At 45.9% G+C, this 18,512-nt stretch overlaps 1 protein-coding gene across 2 annotated transcripts in view; it reads right to left on the bottom strand.

Moving 5' to 3' along the window:
• The window catches only part of SGK3 (serum/glucocorticoid regulated kinase family member 3), a 35,105-nt gene that overhangs the window by 5,631 nt on the left and 10,962 nt on the right, over positions 1-18,512 (bottom strand). For both annotated transcript variants that reach the window (XM_053466961.1, XM_053466960.1), the window contains 8 exons: positions 5,853-6,028; positions 5,284-5,367; positions 4,937-5,009; positions 4,276-4,351; positions 674-761; positions 517-566; positions 366-423; positions 167-250 (listed from right to left, as the gene is read on the bottom strand). In XM_053466961.1, the coding sequence (XP_053322936.1) occupies positions 167-250; positions 366-423; positions 517-566; positions 674-761; positions 4,276-4,351; positions 4,937-5,009; positions 5,284-5,367; positions 5,853-5,930 (591 nt within the window). In that variant the 5' untranslated portion in view covers positions 5,931-6,028. The remainder of the gene's footprint in view (positions 1-166; positions 251-365; positions 424-516; positions 567-673; positions 762-4,275; positions 4,352-4,936; positions 5,010-5,283; positions 5,368-5,852; positions 6,029-18,512) is intronic.

The raw sequence follows: 18,512 nt of genomic DNA, 5'->3' as shown, positions 1-18,512 counted from the left end.
GGACAAAGTGGTTTAGCAAGTCTTGCCTCAGGGTTATAACCTTATGGAGATCTCTGTAACGTCACAAGAGAGCTTAAAATGAGAATGTGGAGACCCTTCCTTGTGGCGGTTTACCACCAGGCGACCTGTGACAGTTCTTTATTCCCAAGAATACAAATAAACTCACCTCTTTCTTGTTAAGGATAACTTTCTTAGTTAACACTTTAACTGCATAGAACTTCCCATCATGTCTCCCGCGTGTGAGAACAACCTGAGGGGCATCAAACAAATACATATAAAAAGGTATATAGTTTACCTACGTATAACAATTTTACACTTCATTATAAATATTAATTTACATTTTCCTGGAATAAGCATATTCTTACCTTTCCAAAGCTACCTTTCCCAATCAGCCTTAGGTATTCAAAATCTGATGGTTTAGCACTGAAATAGATTTTCACCAAAATAGTTAAAATGAAGTTGATCGGGGCAATAATTACAGGTTTTTTTCTAGTTTCATTACAGAACAAGACTTACTAAGGGTTTCCAGTAGGTCCCAGGTTGTAGCTCTGAGAAGGTGAACCATTCTGTTTGAGGAAGGAATAAATAAGGTTAAACCAATATTGCATGGTAATAGAGTCCAAAAATACCATATAGTTTCCAACGATTTGAAATCATGTACCATAGCATTTACCTTCTGATCAGCCCTCTCGTCCTCGTCTTCTGAAGGTGCAGACTGAAGCCTGGGACAATCTAACTTTAAAAACACCTGGACATCAGGGCTGCGGAGATTCATTAGACAGAGCGAATCAGTAACATTGTATTTTAACCCAAGGAAACCAAGAAAAATAAAACAGTTACTCGGATAATATTTAAAGAAAAATAAAAAACAATCATCAACCTCATTTATGCGCACACACACACACACACACACACACACACACACACACACACACAGTCCAGAAGAGCACAGGGAGAGGAATAACCTGCATATCTGTCAATGGATTAAATAAAGTGCAAGAGGGAAACATCTTTAATAAAAAGAGAAGAAGTGCTAGAACTAGAGATCATGCATTAAATTAGAGAGTGGAACAATGTGAAAAAAAAGTAGTACTTGGAATAGACTTCCAGAGGAAATATATATTGATGTATAAACACTAATCAAAGTCTTACCACTTTATAAAACATTAACTCAAGTATGCATTCAACTTGTAATTAGGGGAATGTACCCTAATGACCCAATGAAACAAAACCCTAAATACCAACTAATAAATTCCTATCTGTAATCACTACCCCTTTTTATTAAGTGAATAAGTAACAACAAAACATTCTTCATCTACAGAAACCTAGCATTAGTTATAGAATCGCAACTAGCATCGACATTAATGTATAAAATGTGCCATAAAAAGCAATAACCCAATTGTATACCAGGATCATTTCTCAAAATACCGGTACAAACCCGTATCACGCATCAACAGAGGTAGGATCCTGAAGATCCACGTTTCATTCTGTCAAAGTGCTTCAAATAGCGCTTCAAGGACATAAAAATGTGATTCCATACATGCATGGAACCCGAATACTTACTGAGAATACTCAACCCATTCCATTTTGAATCACAGGTATGAATCCGGAGGTTTCATTTTAAAAGAAAGGGTCTTGTGGATTTTGAGTGACCTTCTCCAAACGGAGAGAGAGCGTCCTTGTGTGGAACGAGCTTTCCCAACGAAGGTAAGCGTGTGCTGGTGAAGGCGAGCAGCCTGATGCTTTATAATTCCACACCTCACTTCCCCCATTGTTTTGAGGGAGGGAGTCAGGGGTCAGCAGAAACTCCCATTGTTTACAGGTTCACCATAAACTACACGGCTTCTCAAAAAAACACTTGTCTCATTTGTCGTCTTATCTAAAGCGCAGACAACCCAGTCTAGATTTCCAAGCTCAGCCAGTTTTCCTGCTTTTAATATAAATAGCTCATTGAGGTTAACATGTTCGCTAACCCCTGGCCGACATGATCACGTTGTATTTATTTTTATACAAATAGCTCATTGAGGTTAACATGTTCGCTAACCCCTGGCCGACATGATCACCTTGAAGAAAAAGGAATTGCATTTCATCCAGGTTTGTTGGCTCTCATTCCCCAAAAGACCAGTCAATAGCGCCCACCCTTAAGGCCAGCTCTACTGCATCTGTTCCCAAAATGAGAGAAAAAAATGAAACGGTGTTAAGAAAATAATTTAAAAAAAAAAATCAAATTTCATCTCCTTAGTGGATACATCAGTAAGCCAGATGGGATAGCAGGGTTTGTCTGTCTAGGCTTATTACATCAAACGATGAGCAAGTCTAAGCCTCCATAGACTTTCTGAGTGCCAGTGCCACCGATTCATTTTTATTTGACTCCTAGAGAAGCTGTGGATCGGTCTATGACATTAAACGCATGGACTTCTTCTTTAACAGAAGCCCGGCACGTACGTGGAAAAGATCAGGCCACCTTCTTACAGAAATCCTTTCTCCATGATGGAAGTAGGAATCGAACCCAGAGTGCCAGTATGTACGTGGTACTTATCTGGCACTCTAAGGGTTAATCAGACATACTTACAGAAATGTATTCTTTGCGTGTATTGTGCGAAATGTAGCCACGCAGCGTACATTATTATTATTATTTTTTTTTTTTATAACAAAACAGCCTTGAACAATTCCGCCTATAAAAATGCTTAGTGTCATCTTTTTCAGAAACATTGGAGAACCTTTTCGGTTAGTGAGCTTTCCTTGCGTCACGCGACTACCGGCGAGAAATGTTGCTTGTCTTTATGTTTGTGGGTCAGTTGTTCCTGTTAGCGGATAAATAAATCTCTTTCAAACAAAGTTGTTCATAAACATGTTTACAGTAGTCCCAAAATTACCTTTTTGAATGGCAATTTAGCAGGGAAGTTTTGTGAACAGACAGCGCGCATGACTTTCAGCAACCCATTCACTTGGAGTGGATTACACCTCAAGTGATGAAAACACCCAAGTATCCACTAAAATTCTGAACGTTTGGTATTTATATCGTACACAGCAGCGTATACAGTTCATGTCTCTGCTAATATAGCAAATAGGTGTTAAATATATGGTGTTTTTTAGTTTTGGTTCCAAATTACATTTGAAAGGAGTACCAAAAATAAAATATATTACATGGGCTTATCTTTGGGCATTCCTAAATATGTTTCAGCTCATGGCAGCTGGCAGATTCTGTGGTTTTGTTCATACTTCATTACATGTATGAAGGATGAGCACTAGTGTGTTTATGGGGGGGTGGCTGCCTGGGTCTGACGACAGCAGAGTCCCCAGCAGGGCATCTTTAATATTAATTGGCCCTGAGCAGGCACTTGCTTGTCCCCACCACACTCCCTAGCATTCACTTACATCATCATATGACATCATATATTGACGCTCAGCTGTAGTTTATTTCTGTACCAAACTTCAGTAAGAAATGTACCAATGTAACCAGTAACCAAGGCAACCAGTAGAGCTTTAGCTATTACCACACTATATTTTATTCCTGAGTATGATGGGAGTGGTAGTCTCACCATAAAAACCATAAACCTATTGTGTGCAGAACAGTCGAAAACCATAGTTGCTCCTTTGGGTAAACAGAATGATGGGACATAATCTCTTGTCTGCTCAATTAAAGGGTACAGGGAGAGAACGGAATAACTCCAACAGACAATTAACAATAAAACAATACTCCGTTCTTTGTGACATTAAAGTCCAAATATAATCCACAAAAGAAAGAGGTAGAGATAAAACACGTAGGGCAATTCTGAATGACTATTTTAAACAACAATACCTAATCCAGTCTGTTTAATGGCACATGCACACACACACACACACACACACACTACTATCATTAATCTATACCATCACAATGCCAAGATTTTAATATGTTCATTAGTTTTGTACTAGACTTTAGATTTAAGTTTAATAAAAAAAAATGATCAAGACATAAGAAGTCGTGCTTAGACCAGTGCCAGACATAAGTTAAAAGCATAGAAATAAACCCAAAACAATAAAAGCGAGATTTATCTCCTCATCGGAGCAGTCCCCAAACGCTCCTGAAGAGAAGAATGCAATGTAGTTTGCAGCAGATGGTAGAGCCAAAAACAGGTAGGATTCCTACACATTTCTTGTACGCCGTCTAGAAATCCCACCTGCTCTACCATCTACTACAAACCACATAAAAATAGACGTAGTCTGGAGCAGATTGCAGGCACAGAGGATTTGCTTTACATTAACAAGCAAATAAAAGTGACGGCTACTTACTGGCTGCACAGCTCTGGGTGTCGCAGTATATTCTGAATAAATTCATTCAGTCCTGCTCGCCTCTGCCGGATAAAATCTGGGTAAATGGGAAAGGGTTAAACATGTCAATAAGGGGACAAAAGGCTGGTGGCATGTACAAAGCTGCCAGCAGAAGATCCACCAATATTAGGCAACCAGACTTTACCACTCTTATTCTTGAGTGTGATGAGAGAGGTAACCCAACTGACCTCACCATCTTTTTTTCGGAGTAGGCACAAAGTACATATATCATACGGAGGCATAAACAGTGAGGAGAAATACTACAAATATTTGCCCAATATTTTTAATAACCTCTGGGTTTAGGTCAAATGTTTTTTTAATCAATAGAAGTTTACCATACCTCGGGGGATGCGGCCAGAACTGCCTGCTAACGTCACCCCCCCCGTTCCCACGACCTGGAGGATTTGGGAGACCCGAAGAAGTGACACTCAATAAGGCAGCTGAGGAGATCTCTGATCTCCTTTGTTACTGGCCTATTTACACAACAGCATAGTCCTCCATGGCATCATGCCCTTGCACTGCACACGCGGGTTGGGATATGACATCATACCCCGCATGCCCTGCATGAAGAGGAGTCAAGATGGCTCTGGGTAGCGCCTATTAAAAAGTTCACTGACCATACCTGGATCAAAGTTATCCCCAAATATCCGTTTGGCAGGAATCTTCAAGTTCATGTTGGGATACTGTTTCCGAAGCTGGGGAGTCAGAGAACAAAGGTGGATTAAATCAGGTCATGTTGGGTGTATAGTACCCTAATCTGACATTTAAATACTTACGAATAATACTTTAATGACCGTACTACCGGTATTTCTATTCTAGTCCTTAAATACTTGATCTTATAAATCTCTTGTGTCCATCATATGGATAAAACACAGAATGGTTGTGAAAATATGTCATGATTAAACTGGAACAATAATGTATTAATGGATAGATGTTCTAAGAGAAGCAAGAGTCCCAAAGTGTACTTACCGTGTTGTACAGTTTATCAAACTCTGCATACCGCCTGAACACAAACCATTCATTCCTCCCCACAGAGACCATGACCTTGTACACCTGTGGATACAAAGCAAGAGTAGCGTTGGGCCAGATGTTTAGCCAATATAATACCAGAACTTGGTCCCTGGGTTATTTTTATCCCAGGTCTAACTAGGGATGAATTATTACTTCCCTGGTAAATACATTTATAGATATGTACCTTATATGCATTGGATCAATTGCAGCTCATGTAATGCCTGTATGTGTAAATGTATATTTGTTATGTATTTGTTAACCACCCCAGCTTTAAAAGCTGTACTGCGCTGCATTATATGTTGGCACCTAATAAATTAAGGCTAATAATAATAATACCGTAAGATTGTACAAAGAATTGCATAGGTAATACATATGAAGAAGAATTAAGAAGGACTTCCTTCTGTCTGTTCTTTCTTCTGTCTGTTCTTTCCTACTGGGAGAGCACAACATTTCCATGTATAGTGCAAAGTAGAATAAGAATGGAGCTGGCATAGGTGTGATTACACAGCGTCCATTATTCAACTTACTGTAAACCGCTTTCTGTTTTCTCGATGTTCATCATGGCTGGGAATCCGCACACTGGGACAGCTTGTCTTAGGATCCATGTATATACACGTATATGTGCAGCTGGTAGGGGTGCCGCACCGCTAGTTATTATTCAAACTTCTATTTATTGTTATTTACTGATTTTCCATTGTGACACCTGAGATTAAAAAAAACCAATGTTCACTACAGTAATTATGATATTTAACAAACCGTGAATAAAAACAAAGGTATTAGAAAGAACTGCCAAACAAATTCTTTGTCCCTTTCTGGTTTCCCATTTCTATGTAAATTTTGAAACTTCCAGGGCAATGAACCTTGTATCGTTTTGCATACATCCGTATATATGGATGTATATGTATATATATATATATATATATATATGACCCCTTTTGAGGGGGTATACACACACACACACACACACACCTGTCTTTTAGTATAAGCTGACAAACCCACAATGTGTGGTTGTACATTCCAGTAAACAGAGCATTATACACCGAGGTTTCCTACAGCCATCCAAAGGGTTTGGAAAAACAGTAAAAATTCTGACAATACATTAAGCCATACTGGTACAGACGAAGATGACACTGCTCTTCTGAACATATTATCTATTGGGTTACAGAAAAACAAAAACTCACTCTTTCGTATTTCCGGAAGTGAATTGATTCTCTATTGGTGCCATATTGGCTAACCAAAAATCTTACAAATCTCAAACCTGAGATTTAGGAACCGACGAATTCCATATTTCTCTTTTGTGTGTTATTTCACATTGAATTATTTGAGTCTTCCTAAAAAAAATGTTGAAAAACGTGTCCACTTTGTGTATTAGTTGTGATCACCCCCAACACATCCCAGACACAACCCAACAGTGCTTTGTGGTTTATTCTAGAATGTCACGGCTAGGCACGATCAAATTCCAAAGGTTTCAAACACAATTCCATGTGCTATTATTTCACTGTGCATTACTGAATAATGGGTATTTATCTTCTATTATGCGGATCCCCACATGCAAAATACTCGTAGATAATATCTTCCAATATTGGATAACACAGCAAGAAAGTGCATGGGGATAGAATCTGCAGAGAGCGTCTGCTTCGGCTAAGCAAGACACACCCAGACAAATTTCACTCAAATCCTGGAATTTGAGAGAAAAAAAATGTTCTATTTGATTTCCTGAATACTGAAGAACTGAAGTATACAGGAGACCAGTGCTAGAAATGAAGAAATAGCTTAACCTCTTCAAGGATTCCAAGTGTTCACATTTACATATTTGAAACAGTGTATATATATATTTATTTATTTAAGAGCCACCCAGAAAGTTCACCAGCAGTGACCAGGCCCGAACTGGCCACTGGGCAGCGCTTCCATCTTCCTGTGTCCGCATGTATCCAGGAGGCAGCTGCATGCCTGTGTTTTATCGGCCGCTGGTCTTAAAGAGCCAGAGCTACATTTATCCTTCCATCCAAACACTGGCAGTGACTTTATCTACTGTTTGCTTATCAAACAATACACAGGTGGCTGCGCGTATCAAGAAAGATGAAGGTCATTAAAAAAGGATTATTTTTTAAATCATTTTTACAACGTAGCAATATAACCACAGTTTGCTGATATTAACCTAATTTAATAAATGATTAGAGACAAGAAACACCTATAAAGAGGTTTATCAGCGTTGTTTGCACATGCATGGGTATTATTGTGTTCACATATCAATGGAATTCCCCTGTATTTCCTGACTTAGATGCCACCTACTATTTAATTGTCTGCTAATATGTAGGCTTCAGATGTACTGCCAAGAAGCCCGTACCCTGCGTTTGGCTGTTTGGTATTTAGGCATGAGTTGGCAATTTCAACAAAACGGTAATATGGGAAGACAGTACAGAGAAAATTCAGAAGGGAAAGAATGGCGAAGGCTTTTTGGACCATCAATTAAATATCCAGAACACAAGAATCATGTTTTTCAAATGTTTAGAGAAGAAAAAAAGTCCAGGTATTTCAGAACTAATCTTAAGACTGAATTTGCATTAATTACGGCACAAGGTCAGAGGCTGGGGAATACAGATTCAAAAATTAAAATACTGTGCATAGTATTCTATTGTCAGACATTGTTAAAAACGGTCTTGTATTAGTGTTATTGCAAATAATTAAACCATTTTAAAATGGTAGCACGTGTAAAGCACATCAGAAATAAGTAAGACGAGAATAAGATTTGGAGACACTCTGTTAGGTTCTACAAAATATGAGATGGGTTGAAGCCAAAGACCTCCTAGGCCCAGTTTGCTTCCAACAGTTAAGACAGAGAAGCCCACAGGCCAGAGGAATTGGGCCACTGCCCTAGTCACTGTCCTTCTTCAGAAGGTATGGATATGACCACCTATCCCACCACTCAGCCTTTCATGGCTGCCCAATACTGGGAGGCAAACTATGGAGGAATGTGTTGGTACAGAAAATTCCTCCATAATATTAATGGGCCGGTTTCGGCAGTTAGAAGGGGGCTCTCTGATCTGCCCCAGATATTACAGGGAAAGACGACGATGTCCTGTAACCTCAACCCTCACTCTGTTGTTCCTAAAAAGAGATGGGTTGTCCAGAAGACAAAGCCCTACTGAAATCAACCTTCTTAAAAGGTTTAAAGACGTGTGTAGTAATTACTAGACTTGGGCACCAGGGGGCTCTTCGTGTTCGTCTTCGTGCTCGTCTTCGGGGAAAAAAAAATCTTCGTATTCCGCGAATATTCGCCCGTTCCTGTCTTCTCTTCGGGCGAATATTCGCGGACATTCTTCGTGCTCGTTTAATCTTCGTTTTCTTCCTGGTTGCCTAGCAGGGGTTAATACGGGGTTAATAACACATCACAGCAGCAGCAGCTGCCGTGAAGGTACGTGTGTGCAGCTCTATTGGTCGTTTCGGCAGGGGGCTGGTCTGGCATCAACGAGTGAATTGCAGAACTGCAGAATGCACTTCATTCGTTGATGGCAGGCGAGCCCCCTGCCGAAACGACCAATAGAGTTGCACACACATACCGAGGTGTACTGTCCATAGATGTTTAATAAAAGAATAGGGAATATTTTACATTTTTAAATTGATTTTGGACCACTTTACATGCCTAACATTTGCTACCTATTTACAATGGCATACTTTGCAACAACCCAACTTACTTATTGGACAGGACTGGAAAATAGCAGGACTGTCCACCAAAATCTTGGGTGTGTTGGCAGGTATGCTGATGGAAAAATGTTGGACAAGAACTAAAAAATAGCTTAGGGTTAATGTACGGTTATGTTTAAGATTAGTAGCAGTGCACTGGTTTGGTTAAAGATGGATTATGTCTAAATAATAATAATTTAATTTTAATGTTTTTTTTTAAAAAAAAATAGGGGTTTATTTAAATGTATTTTAAAGTTAGATTTATTATTTAGTACTTGATTATATTTATTAAATGTTTATAGTAGCGTTACCTACCGAGCTATACCTACCTATGTGTATTTGCATTTTGCATACCTAGTTTAGCTAAATTAGATGGGACAGGACTGGAAAAAAGCAGGACTGTCCCTGAAAAAGTTGGGTCTGTTGGCAGGTATGTGGATGGAAAAATGTTATAGGGTGAAGTGTGAGTTATAGTGTTAATGTAATGCTATTAGTGAGTGAAGGCCAGGGCAAATAACAAGGAAAAGGTCCTTGTGTTTTGTGCATTGTAAGTGTGTGTGTATGTGTGTTATGTGTGATGTCACTGTGTGTTATATGTGTTATATGTGTTATTGTGTGTGTTATGTTTGGTTGGTTGTGTATCAGAAGGAAAATAATGAAATGGAAAAGGAAATGGGAAAGGCAAATGAGTGGGCAATTGGCGACCCGCTCACCTGTTTCACCCCAGGGCAAAGCACCCAAACACTGTCAGTCTTAGACGTTTGGCAGCAGACTTCCAGAGCTCAGACACAAGGCCCTAGCGTAAGCTGGCCACTCCGGCGGAGGTAGCAGGCGTTGCCACACCGCAAACAGAGGCAGCCAGGGGGGAGAAACTGCCCTTACCATTAGGGACATTTTGGGCATGACTCTAGCCAGGAAGCGAACTGGCAGAGAAGAGATGCTGGCACCACCACCAGCAGCAGCATTGAAAAATGGGAAAGGCGAATGAGTGGGCAATTGGCGACCCACTCACCTGTTTCACCCCAGGGCAAAGCACCCAAACACTGTCAGTCTTAGACGTTTGGCAGCAGACTTCCAGAGCTCAGACACAAGGCCCTAGCGTAAGCTGGCCACTCCGGCGGAGGTAGCAGGCGTTGCCACACCGCAAACAGAGGCAGCCAGGGGGGAGAAACTGCCCTTACCATTAGGGACATTTTGGGCATGACTCTAGCCAGGAAGCGAACTGGCAGAGAAGAGATGCTGGCACCACCACCAGCAGCAGCATTGAAAAATGGGAAAGGCGAATGAGTGGGCAATTGGCGACCCACTCACCTGTTTCACCCCAGGGCAAAGCACCCAAACACTGTCAGTCTTAGACGTTTGGCAGCAGACTTCCAGAGCTCAGACACAAGGCCCTAGCGTAAGCTGGCCACTCCGGCGGAGGTAGCAGGCGTTGCCACACCGCAAACAGAGGCAGCCAGGGGGGAGAAACTGCCCTTACCATTAGGGACATTTTGGGCATGACTCTAGCCAGGAAGCGAACTGGCAGAGAAGAGATGCTGGCACCACCACCAGCAGCAGCATTGAAAACTGAAAAGGCGAATGAGTGGGCAATTGGCGACCCACTCACCTGTTTCACCCCAGGGCAAAGCACCCAAACACTGTCAGTCTTAAACGTTTGGCAGCAGACTTCCAGAGCTCAGACACAAGGCCCTAGCGTAAGCTGGCCACTCCGGCGGAGGTAGCAGGCGTTGCCACACCGCAGACAGAGGCAGCCAGGGGGGAGAAACTGCCCTTACCATTAGGGACATTTGATTCATGACACTAGCCAGGAAGCGAACTGGCATCGAAGAGACACTGGCACCACCACCAGCAGCAGCAGCAGCAGCAGAATTGGGAAAGGCGAATGAGTGGGCAATTGGCGACCCACTCACCTGTTTCACCCCAGGGCAAAGCACCCAAACACTGTCAGTCTTAAACGTTTGGCAGCAGACTTCCAGAGCTCAGACACAAGGCCCTAGCGTAAGCTGGCCACTCCGGCGGAGGTAGCAGGCGTTGCCACACCGCAGACAGAGGCAGCCAGGGGGGAGAAACTGCCCTTACCATTAGGGACATTTGATTCATGACACTAGCCAGGAAGCGAACTGGCAGAGAAGAGACACTGGCACCACCACCAGCAGCAGCAGCAGAATTGGGAAAGGCGAATGAGTGGGCAATTGGCGACCCACTCACCTGTTTCACCCCAGGGCAAAGCACCCAAACACTGTCAGTCTTAGACGTTTGGCAGCAGACTTCCAGAGCTCAGACACAAGGCCCTAGCGTAAGCTGGCCACTCCGGCGGAGGTAGCAGGCGTTGCCACACCACAGACAGAGGCAGCCAGGGGGGAGAAACTGCCCTTACAATTAGGGACATTTTGGGCATGACTCTAGCCAGGAAGCGAACTGGCAGAGAAGAGATGCTGGCACCACCACCACCACCACCACCACCAGCAGCATTGAAAAATTGGAAAGGCGAATGAGTGGGCAATTGGCGACCCACTCACCTGTTTCACCCCAGGGCAAAGCACCCAAACACTGTCAGTCTTAGACGTTTGGCAGCAGACTTCCAGAGCTCAGACACTAGGCCCTAGCGTAAGCTGGCCACTCCGGCGGAGGTAGCAGGCGTTGCCACACCGCAGACAGAGGCAGCCAGGGGGGAGAAACTGCCCTTACCATTAGGGACATTTGATTCATGACACTAGCCAGGAAGCGAACTGGCATCGAAGAGACACTGGCACCACCACCAGCAGCAGCAGCAGCAGCAGCAGCAGAATTGGGAAAGGCGAATGAGTGGGCAATTGGCGACCCACTCACCTGTTTCACCCCAGGGCAAAGCACCCAAACACTGTCAGTCTTAGACGTTTGGCAGCAGACTTCCAGAGCTCAGACACTAGGCCCTAGCGTAAGCTGGCCACTCCGGCGGAGGTAGCAGGCGTTGCCACACCGCAGACAGAGGCAGCCAGGGGGGAGAAACTGCCCTTACCATTAGGGACATTTGATTCATGACACTAGCCAGGAAGCGAACTGGCATCGAAGAGACACTGGCACCACCACCAGCAGCAGCAGCAGCAGCAGAATTGGGAAAGGCGAATGAGTGGGCAATTGGCGACCCACTCACCTGTTTCACCCCAGGGCAAAGCACCCAAACACTGTCAGTCTTAGACGTTTGGCAGCAGACTTCCAGAGCTCAGACACTAGGCCCTAGCGTAAGCTGGCCACTCCGGCGGAGGTAGCAGGCGTTGCCACACCGCAGACAGAGGCAGCCAGGGGGGAGAAACTGCCCTTACCATTAGGGACATTTGATTCATGACACTAGCCAGGAAGCGAACTGGCATCGAAGAGACACTGGCACCACCACCAGCAGCAGCAGCAGCAGCAGAATTGGGAAAGGCGAATGAGTGGGCAATTGGCGACCCACTCACCTGTTTCACCCCAGGGCAAAGCACCCAAACACTGTCAGTCTTAGACGTTTGGCAGCAGACTTCCAGAGCTCAGACACTAGGCCCTAGCGTAAGCTGGCCACTCCGGCGGAGGTAGCAGGCGTTGCCACACCGCAGACAGACGCAGCCAGAGGGGAGAAACTGCCCTTACCACTAGGGACATTTTGGGCATGACTCTAGCCAGGAAGCGAACTGGCAGAGAAGAGATGCTGGCACCACCACCAGCAGCAGCATTGAAAAGGCGAATGAGTGGGCAATTGGCGACCCACTCACCTGTTTCACCCCAGGGCAAAGCATCCAAACACTGTCAGTCCTTGGCGTTTGGGAGCGGACTTCCAGAGCTCAGACACAAGGCCCTAGCGTAAGCTGGCCACTCCGGCGGAGGTAGCAGGCGTTGCCACACCGCAAACAGAGGCAGCCAGGGGGGAGAAACTGCCCTTACCATAAGGGACAATTAAGGCATGACACTAGCCAGGAAGCGAACTGGCAGAGAAGAGATGCTGGCACCACCAGCAGCAGCAGCAGCAGCAGCAGCAGCATTGGAAAAGGCAAATGAGTGGGCAATTGACAACCCGCTCACCTGTTTCACCCCAGGGCAAAGCATCCAAAGACTGTCAGTCCTTGGCGTTTGGGAGCGGACTTCCAGAGCTCAGACACAAGGCCCTAGCGTAAGCTGGCTACACCGGCGGAGGTAGCAGGCGTTGCCACACCGCAGCAAGTGCAACCAGGGGGGAGAAACTACCCTCACCATCAGGGACATTCGAGGCATGACACTAGCCAGGAAGCGAACTGGCATTGAAGAGAGACACTGGCACCACCACCAGCAGCAGCAGAATTGGGAAAGGCGAATGAGTGGGCAATTGACGACCCGCTCACCTGTTTCACCCCAGGGCAAAGCATCCAAACACTGTCAGTCCTTGGCGTTTGGGAGCGGACTTCCAGAGCTCAGACACAAGGCCCTAGCGTAAGCTGGCTACATTGGCGGAGGTAGCAGGCGTTGCCACACCGCAGCAAGTGCAACCAGGGGGGAGAAACTACCCTCACCATCAGGGACATTCGAGGCATGACACTAGCCAGGAAGCGAACTGGCATTGAAGAGAGACACTGGCACCACCACCAGCAGCAGCAGAATTGGGAAAGGCGAATGAGTGGGCAATTGACGACCCGCTCACCTGTTTCACCCCAGGGCAAAGCATCCAAACACTGTCAGTCCTTGGCGTTTGGGAGCGGACTTCCAGAGCTCAGACACAAGGCCCTAGCGTAAGCTGGCTACATTGGCGGAGGTAGCAGGCGTTGCCACACCGCAGCAAGTGCAACCAGGGGGGAGAAACTACCCTCACCATCAGGGACATTCGAGGCATGACACTAGCCAGGAAGCGAACTGGCATTGAAGAGAGACACTGGCACCACCACCAGCAGCAGCAGAATTGGGAAAGGCGAATGAGTGGGCAATTGACGACCCGCTCACCTGTTTCACCCCAGGGCAAAGCATCCAAACACTGTCAGTCCTTGGCGTTTGGGAGCGGACTTCCAGAGCTCAGACACAAGGCCCTAGCGTAAGCTGGCTACATTGGCGGAGGTAGCAGGCGTTGCCACACCGCAGCAAGTGCAACCAGGGGGGAGAAACTACCCTCACCATCAGGGACATTCGAGGCATGACACTAGCCAGGAAGCGAACTGGCATTGAAGAGAGACACTGGCACCACCACCAGCAGCAGCAGAATTGGGAAAGGCGAATGAGTGGGCAATTGACGACCCGCTCACCTGTTTCACCCCAGGGCAAAGCATCCAAACACTGTCAGTCCTTGGCGTTTGGGAGCGGACTTCCAGAGCTCAGACACAAGGCCCTAGCGTAAGCTGGCTACATTGGCGGAGGTAGCAGGCGTTGCCACACCGCAGCAAGTGCAACCAGGGGGGAGAAACTACCCTCACCATCAGGGACATTCGAGGCATGACACTAGCCAGGAAGCGAACTGGCATTGAAGAGAGACACTGGCACCACCACCAGCAGCAGCAGAATTGGGAAAGGCGAATGAGTGGGCAATTGACGACCCGCTCACCTGTTTCACCCCAGGGCAAAGCATCCAAGCACTGTCAGTCCTTGGCGTTTGGGAGCAGACCTACAGAACTCAGACACAAGGCCCTAGCATAAGCTAGCTACACCGGCGGAGGTAGCAGGCGTTGCCACACCGCAGCAAGTGCAACCAGGGGGGAGAAACTACCCTTTCCATTAGGGACATCTGAGGCATGATTTCAGCCAGGAAGCGAACTGGCAAAAGATACTGGCACCACCACCAGCAGCAGCGTTGGAAACGGAAAAAGGTGAATGAGTGGGCAATTGACGACCCACTCACCTGTTTCACCCCAGGGCAAAGCATCCAAAGACTGTCAGTCCTAGGCGTTTGGGAGCGGACTTACAGAGCTCAGACACTAGGCCCTAGCGTAAATTGGCTACACCAGCGGAGGTAGCAGGCATTGCCACACCGCAGCAAGTGCAACCAGGGGGAGAAACTACCTTAAACATTAGAGAGAAAAAATTTAACTTTCCAAGCTAAGAGCTGGGTAACCCAATTTGGGCAGATTGAATTTAAGAAAGGCAATCTGCTCCATGAGATGAGGTGCCATGCGTGAGCGCTGTGGACTCAGTATGTTTCCAGTCATAGAAAACACGCGCTCACTTTGAACAGTGGTTGGCGGACATGATAGAAGCTGCTGCGCAACCCATGAGAGTGCAGGCCACACACTCTTCTTTTCATCCCAGTAGCTAAGAGGATCAACATTAGGAGCAGAAGGAACTTCACAGAGGTAAAGTTTGACCATTTCAGCAGCACTACTCTCCTTTCTGCTGCTAGCTCTGTCAGATGGTCCAACTATACTGCCAAGTGCCTCTTCCCAAAACGCAGCTGCTCCACTCAGCTGTGTTGTGCTGCTTGTGGCACTGCTGCTGATGCTGCTGCTAGGGGTAGCAGACCACATCATCTCTTCCTCCTCCTGCACCTCACCCTCCTCGGACAGCATTCCCATTTTACGCTGCCAGTCACGCACCTTGTTGACCAATTGCTCCCGGTAGCTACTGAGAACATTGAATTTCAAAGCTAGCTTTCCCTTAATTCTTGGATCACAAAGGCACGCTAGCATCATTTCGGGACTCTCTTCCATTCGCTTGCGAAGGTGTACTTTTAGCAGATCCTTCAGCTTCCTGACTATGGCTGCTACGTCAGGATGTAGAGTGCCACCTTGAACAGCCTCACGGTTTCCAAGGAACACATCCATCTTGCTGCCTAGATGGGAGAACACTGGGATTACCTGGGCCAGACTGGCAGTGTTTGAGCTTAAATTTTCTGTGGCATCCCTGAATGGTTTAAGGACTGCCACTAGCTGGGCGATCACTGTCCAATCCTCCCTATTCAATGGAGAGGTAATCCCTATATTGTGCTCTGAGGCAAGATTATGGATTGCCCTCTGCTGCTCCAAAATCCTCTCTAGCATGTCTAACGTGGAGTTCCACCGTGTACTGACATCCTGACGTAGGCAGTGTACGGGAAGACCTGACCTCTCTTGCTCTTCCCTCAAAAGTTGGCTAGCCTTAACACTATGGTGAAAGTGCCCAGCGATCTTTCTGCAGCGGGACAGAACTACTGCTGCCACATTAGTTCCTTCTGACATTGCTGCCTTCACTACAAGATGGATGATGTGGGCTGCACAGCGCACACCAACAATATGACCATCTCGCAGCGCTTTCACCATATTGGCACCTCCGTCAGTTACCACAAAACCAACTTCAACATTGGTGCCCGCCTCTGCTCCCACCCAAAGGCTAAACATTTTCCTAATCGCATGCAGAATATTTTGGGAAGTGTGCTTTTCATCCATCACTTCTGCATGGAGAAGGAATGATCGGTAGCCTGCTGCAGCAACTTCCTTAGACACACCGGGCTGCCACCAGTGTGCTGTCAAAGAAAGAAAGGCATGCTGGGCGCTAGGTGCACTCCACAAATCTGTAGTGAAATGAACACACTGACCAGCAGCCTTGGAAAGCTCCTCTTTCACTGCTGCAACACAGGACCGATACAGCGAGGGGACAATGTTCCTGCTGAAAGTGGAACGTGACGGAACTGTGTATTGTGGAGCCACAGCCGCCATCAATTGTTTGAAAGGCTCCCCTTCAATCATGGAGAAGGATGCCCCTCCAACAGCAATGAACTGACCAATAAGTCGCGTTACTTTATTGGCCTGCTGTTTGGGCATCGTTCTCTTGGAGTGGAATGCCCCAAATTCTTCCAGGGTGGGCTGGGCATGCAGTGCTCCAACCTGCCTTGGTCTCTGGCTGCCAGCACTAGTTGCTGCTGCTGCTGCTGCTGCTGCTGCTGCTATTGGCTCAGAAGAAGAAGCTGTTGGGGTTTTTCCACGGCCACCAGCTATGCTGCCTGCACTAAGTTTTACCTCTGCATCTTTCCCCAATAGCACAGCGTTGTGTTGAGTGCTGAGGTGATGCTTCATGCTAGCACTGGTAAAATGGCCAGACACTTTCCCTCTGCTTATTAGCTTCCCACAATGTTTGCACTTTCCATAGCGCCCTTCTTCAACATTTTCAAAGTGCTCCCAAATTGGGGCGCGCATAGCCTTGGAGTGTGCCTTGGGTGCTGCTCTTACTGCTCGGGGTGGATGAACAGAGGCAGAACTAGTGGTGGTGGGACTGGTGGTAACAGTACTGGCCATAGTGGGACTGCTAATTGCTTTAGATTTGCTAGGTTTTGCTGCTGCTGCTGGTGGTGGTGATGGTGATGATCGTAGCGGAGAAGGTGGAGGCTCAGGGGAAAATTGTGCACTAGTCATTTGGACACTGCTCCCTGAGGAATCTGATTCCTGACCACTCATCTCCTCTACTTCCTCTGGCTCATAGTCTAGCTCTTCATTAGCCAGATCGAATGGAATTCCTGCTAGGCTGGAGCTAAGACTGATATCGTCGTGAGACTCGTGACTAGTAGTAGTGCGAGCAGGAAGAATAGACTCTGCACTTGGCCTCTCAGTCTCAGGCTCCTCTGCTACCTCGCTAGGTGGAGTTCCACTATGTGTAGCCCTCTCTCTAACTGTCTTTACAAAAATTTTGTAAGGACTTGGTGGCTTGCTAGAGGTACTAGGAGGACATGGCGTGGCGGTACCAGTGGGAACAGTAGGCGCAGCACTAGTGGTGGTAGAGGCGGTAGAGGTGGGGGTGGTGGTGGTGGTTTTCCCTACAAAGGAATGAGATCGCTTTGGTTTGGGACCCCTCTGAGTCTTGCTGCTAATTTGGCTCTGCTTGGTACCTTGCATGCTGCTGGTGGATGGGGAAGATGCTGCTTGGGGCAAAAGGCACTTCTTTTTAGTCACTGGGCTGGTACTACTTGTGCTACCCTTTAACTTTGAACGTGCTTCTGGTGCTTTAGGCTTTCCGTAAAAAACCATAGAGCTTGTGGGCCTAGCCGCACTACTACTGCCTGCTTTTGGTGCCTTTCCTTTACTTGATGATCCTTCAAGCAATGCTTCCCCAAATGATAAGCGAGAGCTTGGCCTACTTGGCCGACTAGACTGACGCAAAGGCTGCATCTTAGAACTGGTGGTGGTGCTGGTGGTGGTGCTGGTGGTGGTGGTGGTGGTGGTAGATGGAGCTTGTCCCTCCTTAGTCCCAAAAGGAGGATCCATTTCAAATTTTGTGTTGTGTGTGTAGTGTAGTGTAGTGTAGTGTAGTGTAGTGTAGTGTAGTGTTTAAAAAACTATAAAAAAAAAATAAAAAAATAAAAATAAAAAAAAGGAAAAACGAATTAAAGACAAAAAAATTAGAGGAAGTTCTCTTCAGTGCTACTGCTTAAAAAGTAAAACTATGCACTACTGCACTGTGCTGTGTGCAATCTGCCAAAATCCTAAAGTTATTTAAATTATTAACTCAAGATTAACTATTTAATAACTAGCAGTATTTTATTTTTAATTTGAATTTACACGGGCCTAAGAGCTTAGCCTACTACTATGCTAGCCTAAAGCTATATTTCCTTACTATAAGTCTACCTC

This window comes from Spea bombifrons, chromosome 5 (genome assembly GCF_027358695.1).
Source record: "Spea bombifrons isolate aSpeBom1 chromosome 5, aSpeBom1.2.pri, whole genome shotgun sequence".
Taxonomy (NCBI): domain Eukaryota; kingdom Metazoa; phylum Chordata; class Amphibia; order Anura; family Pelobatidae; genus Spea; species Spea bombifrons.
The sequence above is the reverse complement of the archived record's forward strand: the minus strand, read 5'-3'. Positions and strand labels throughout refer to the sequence as shown.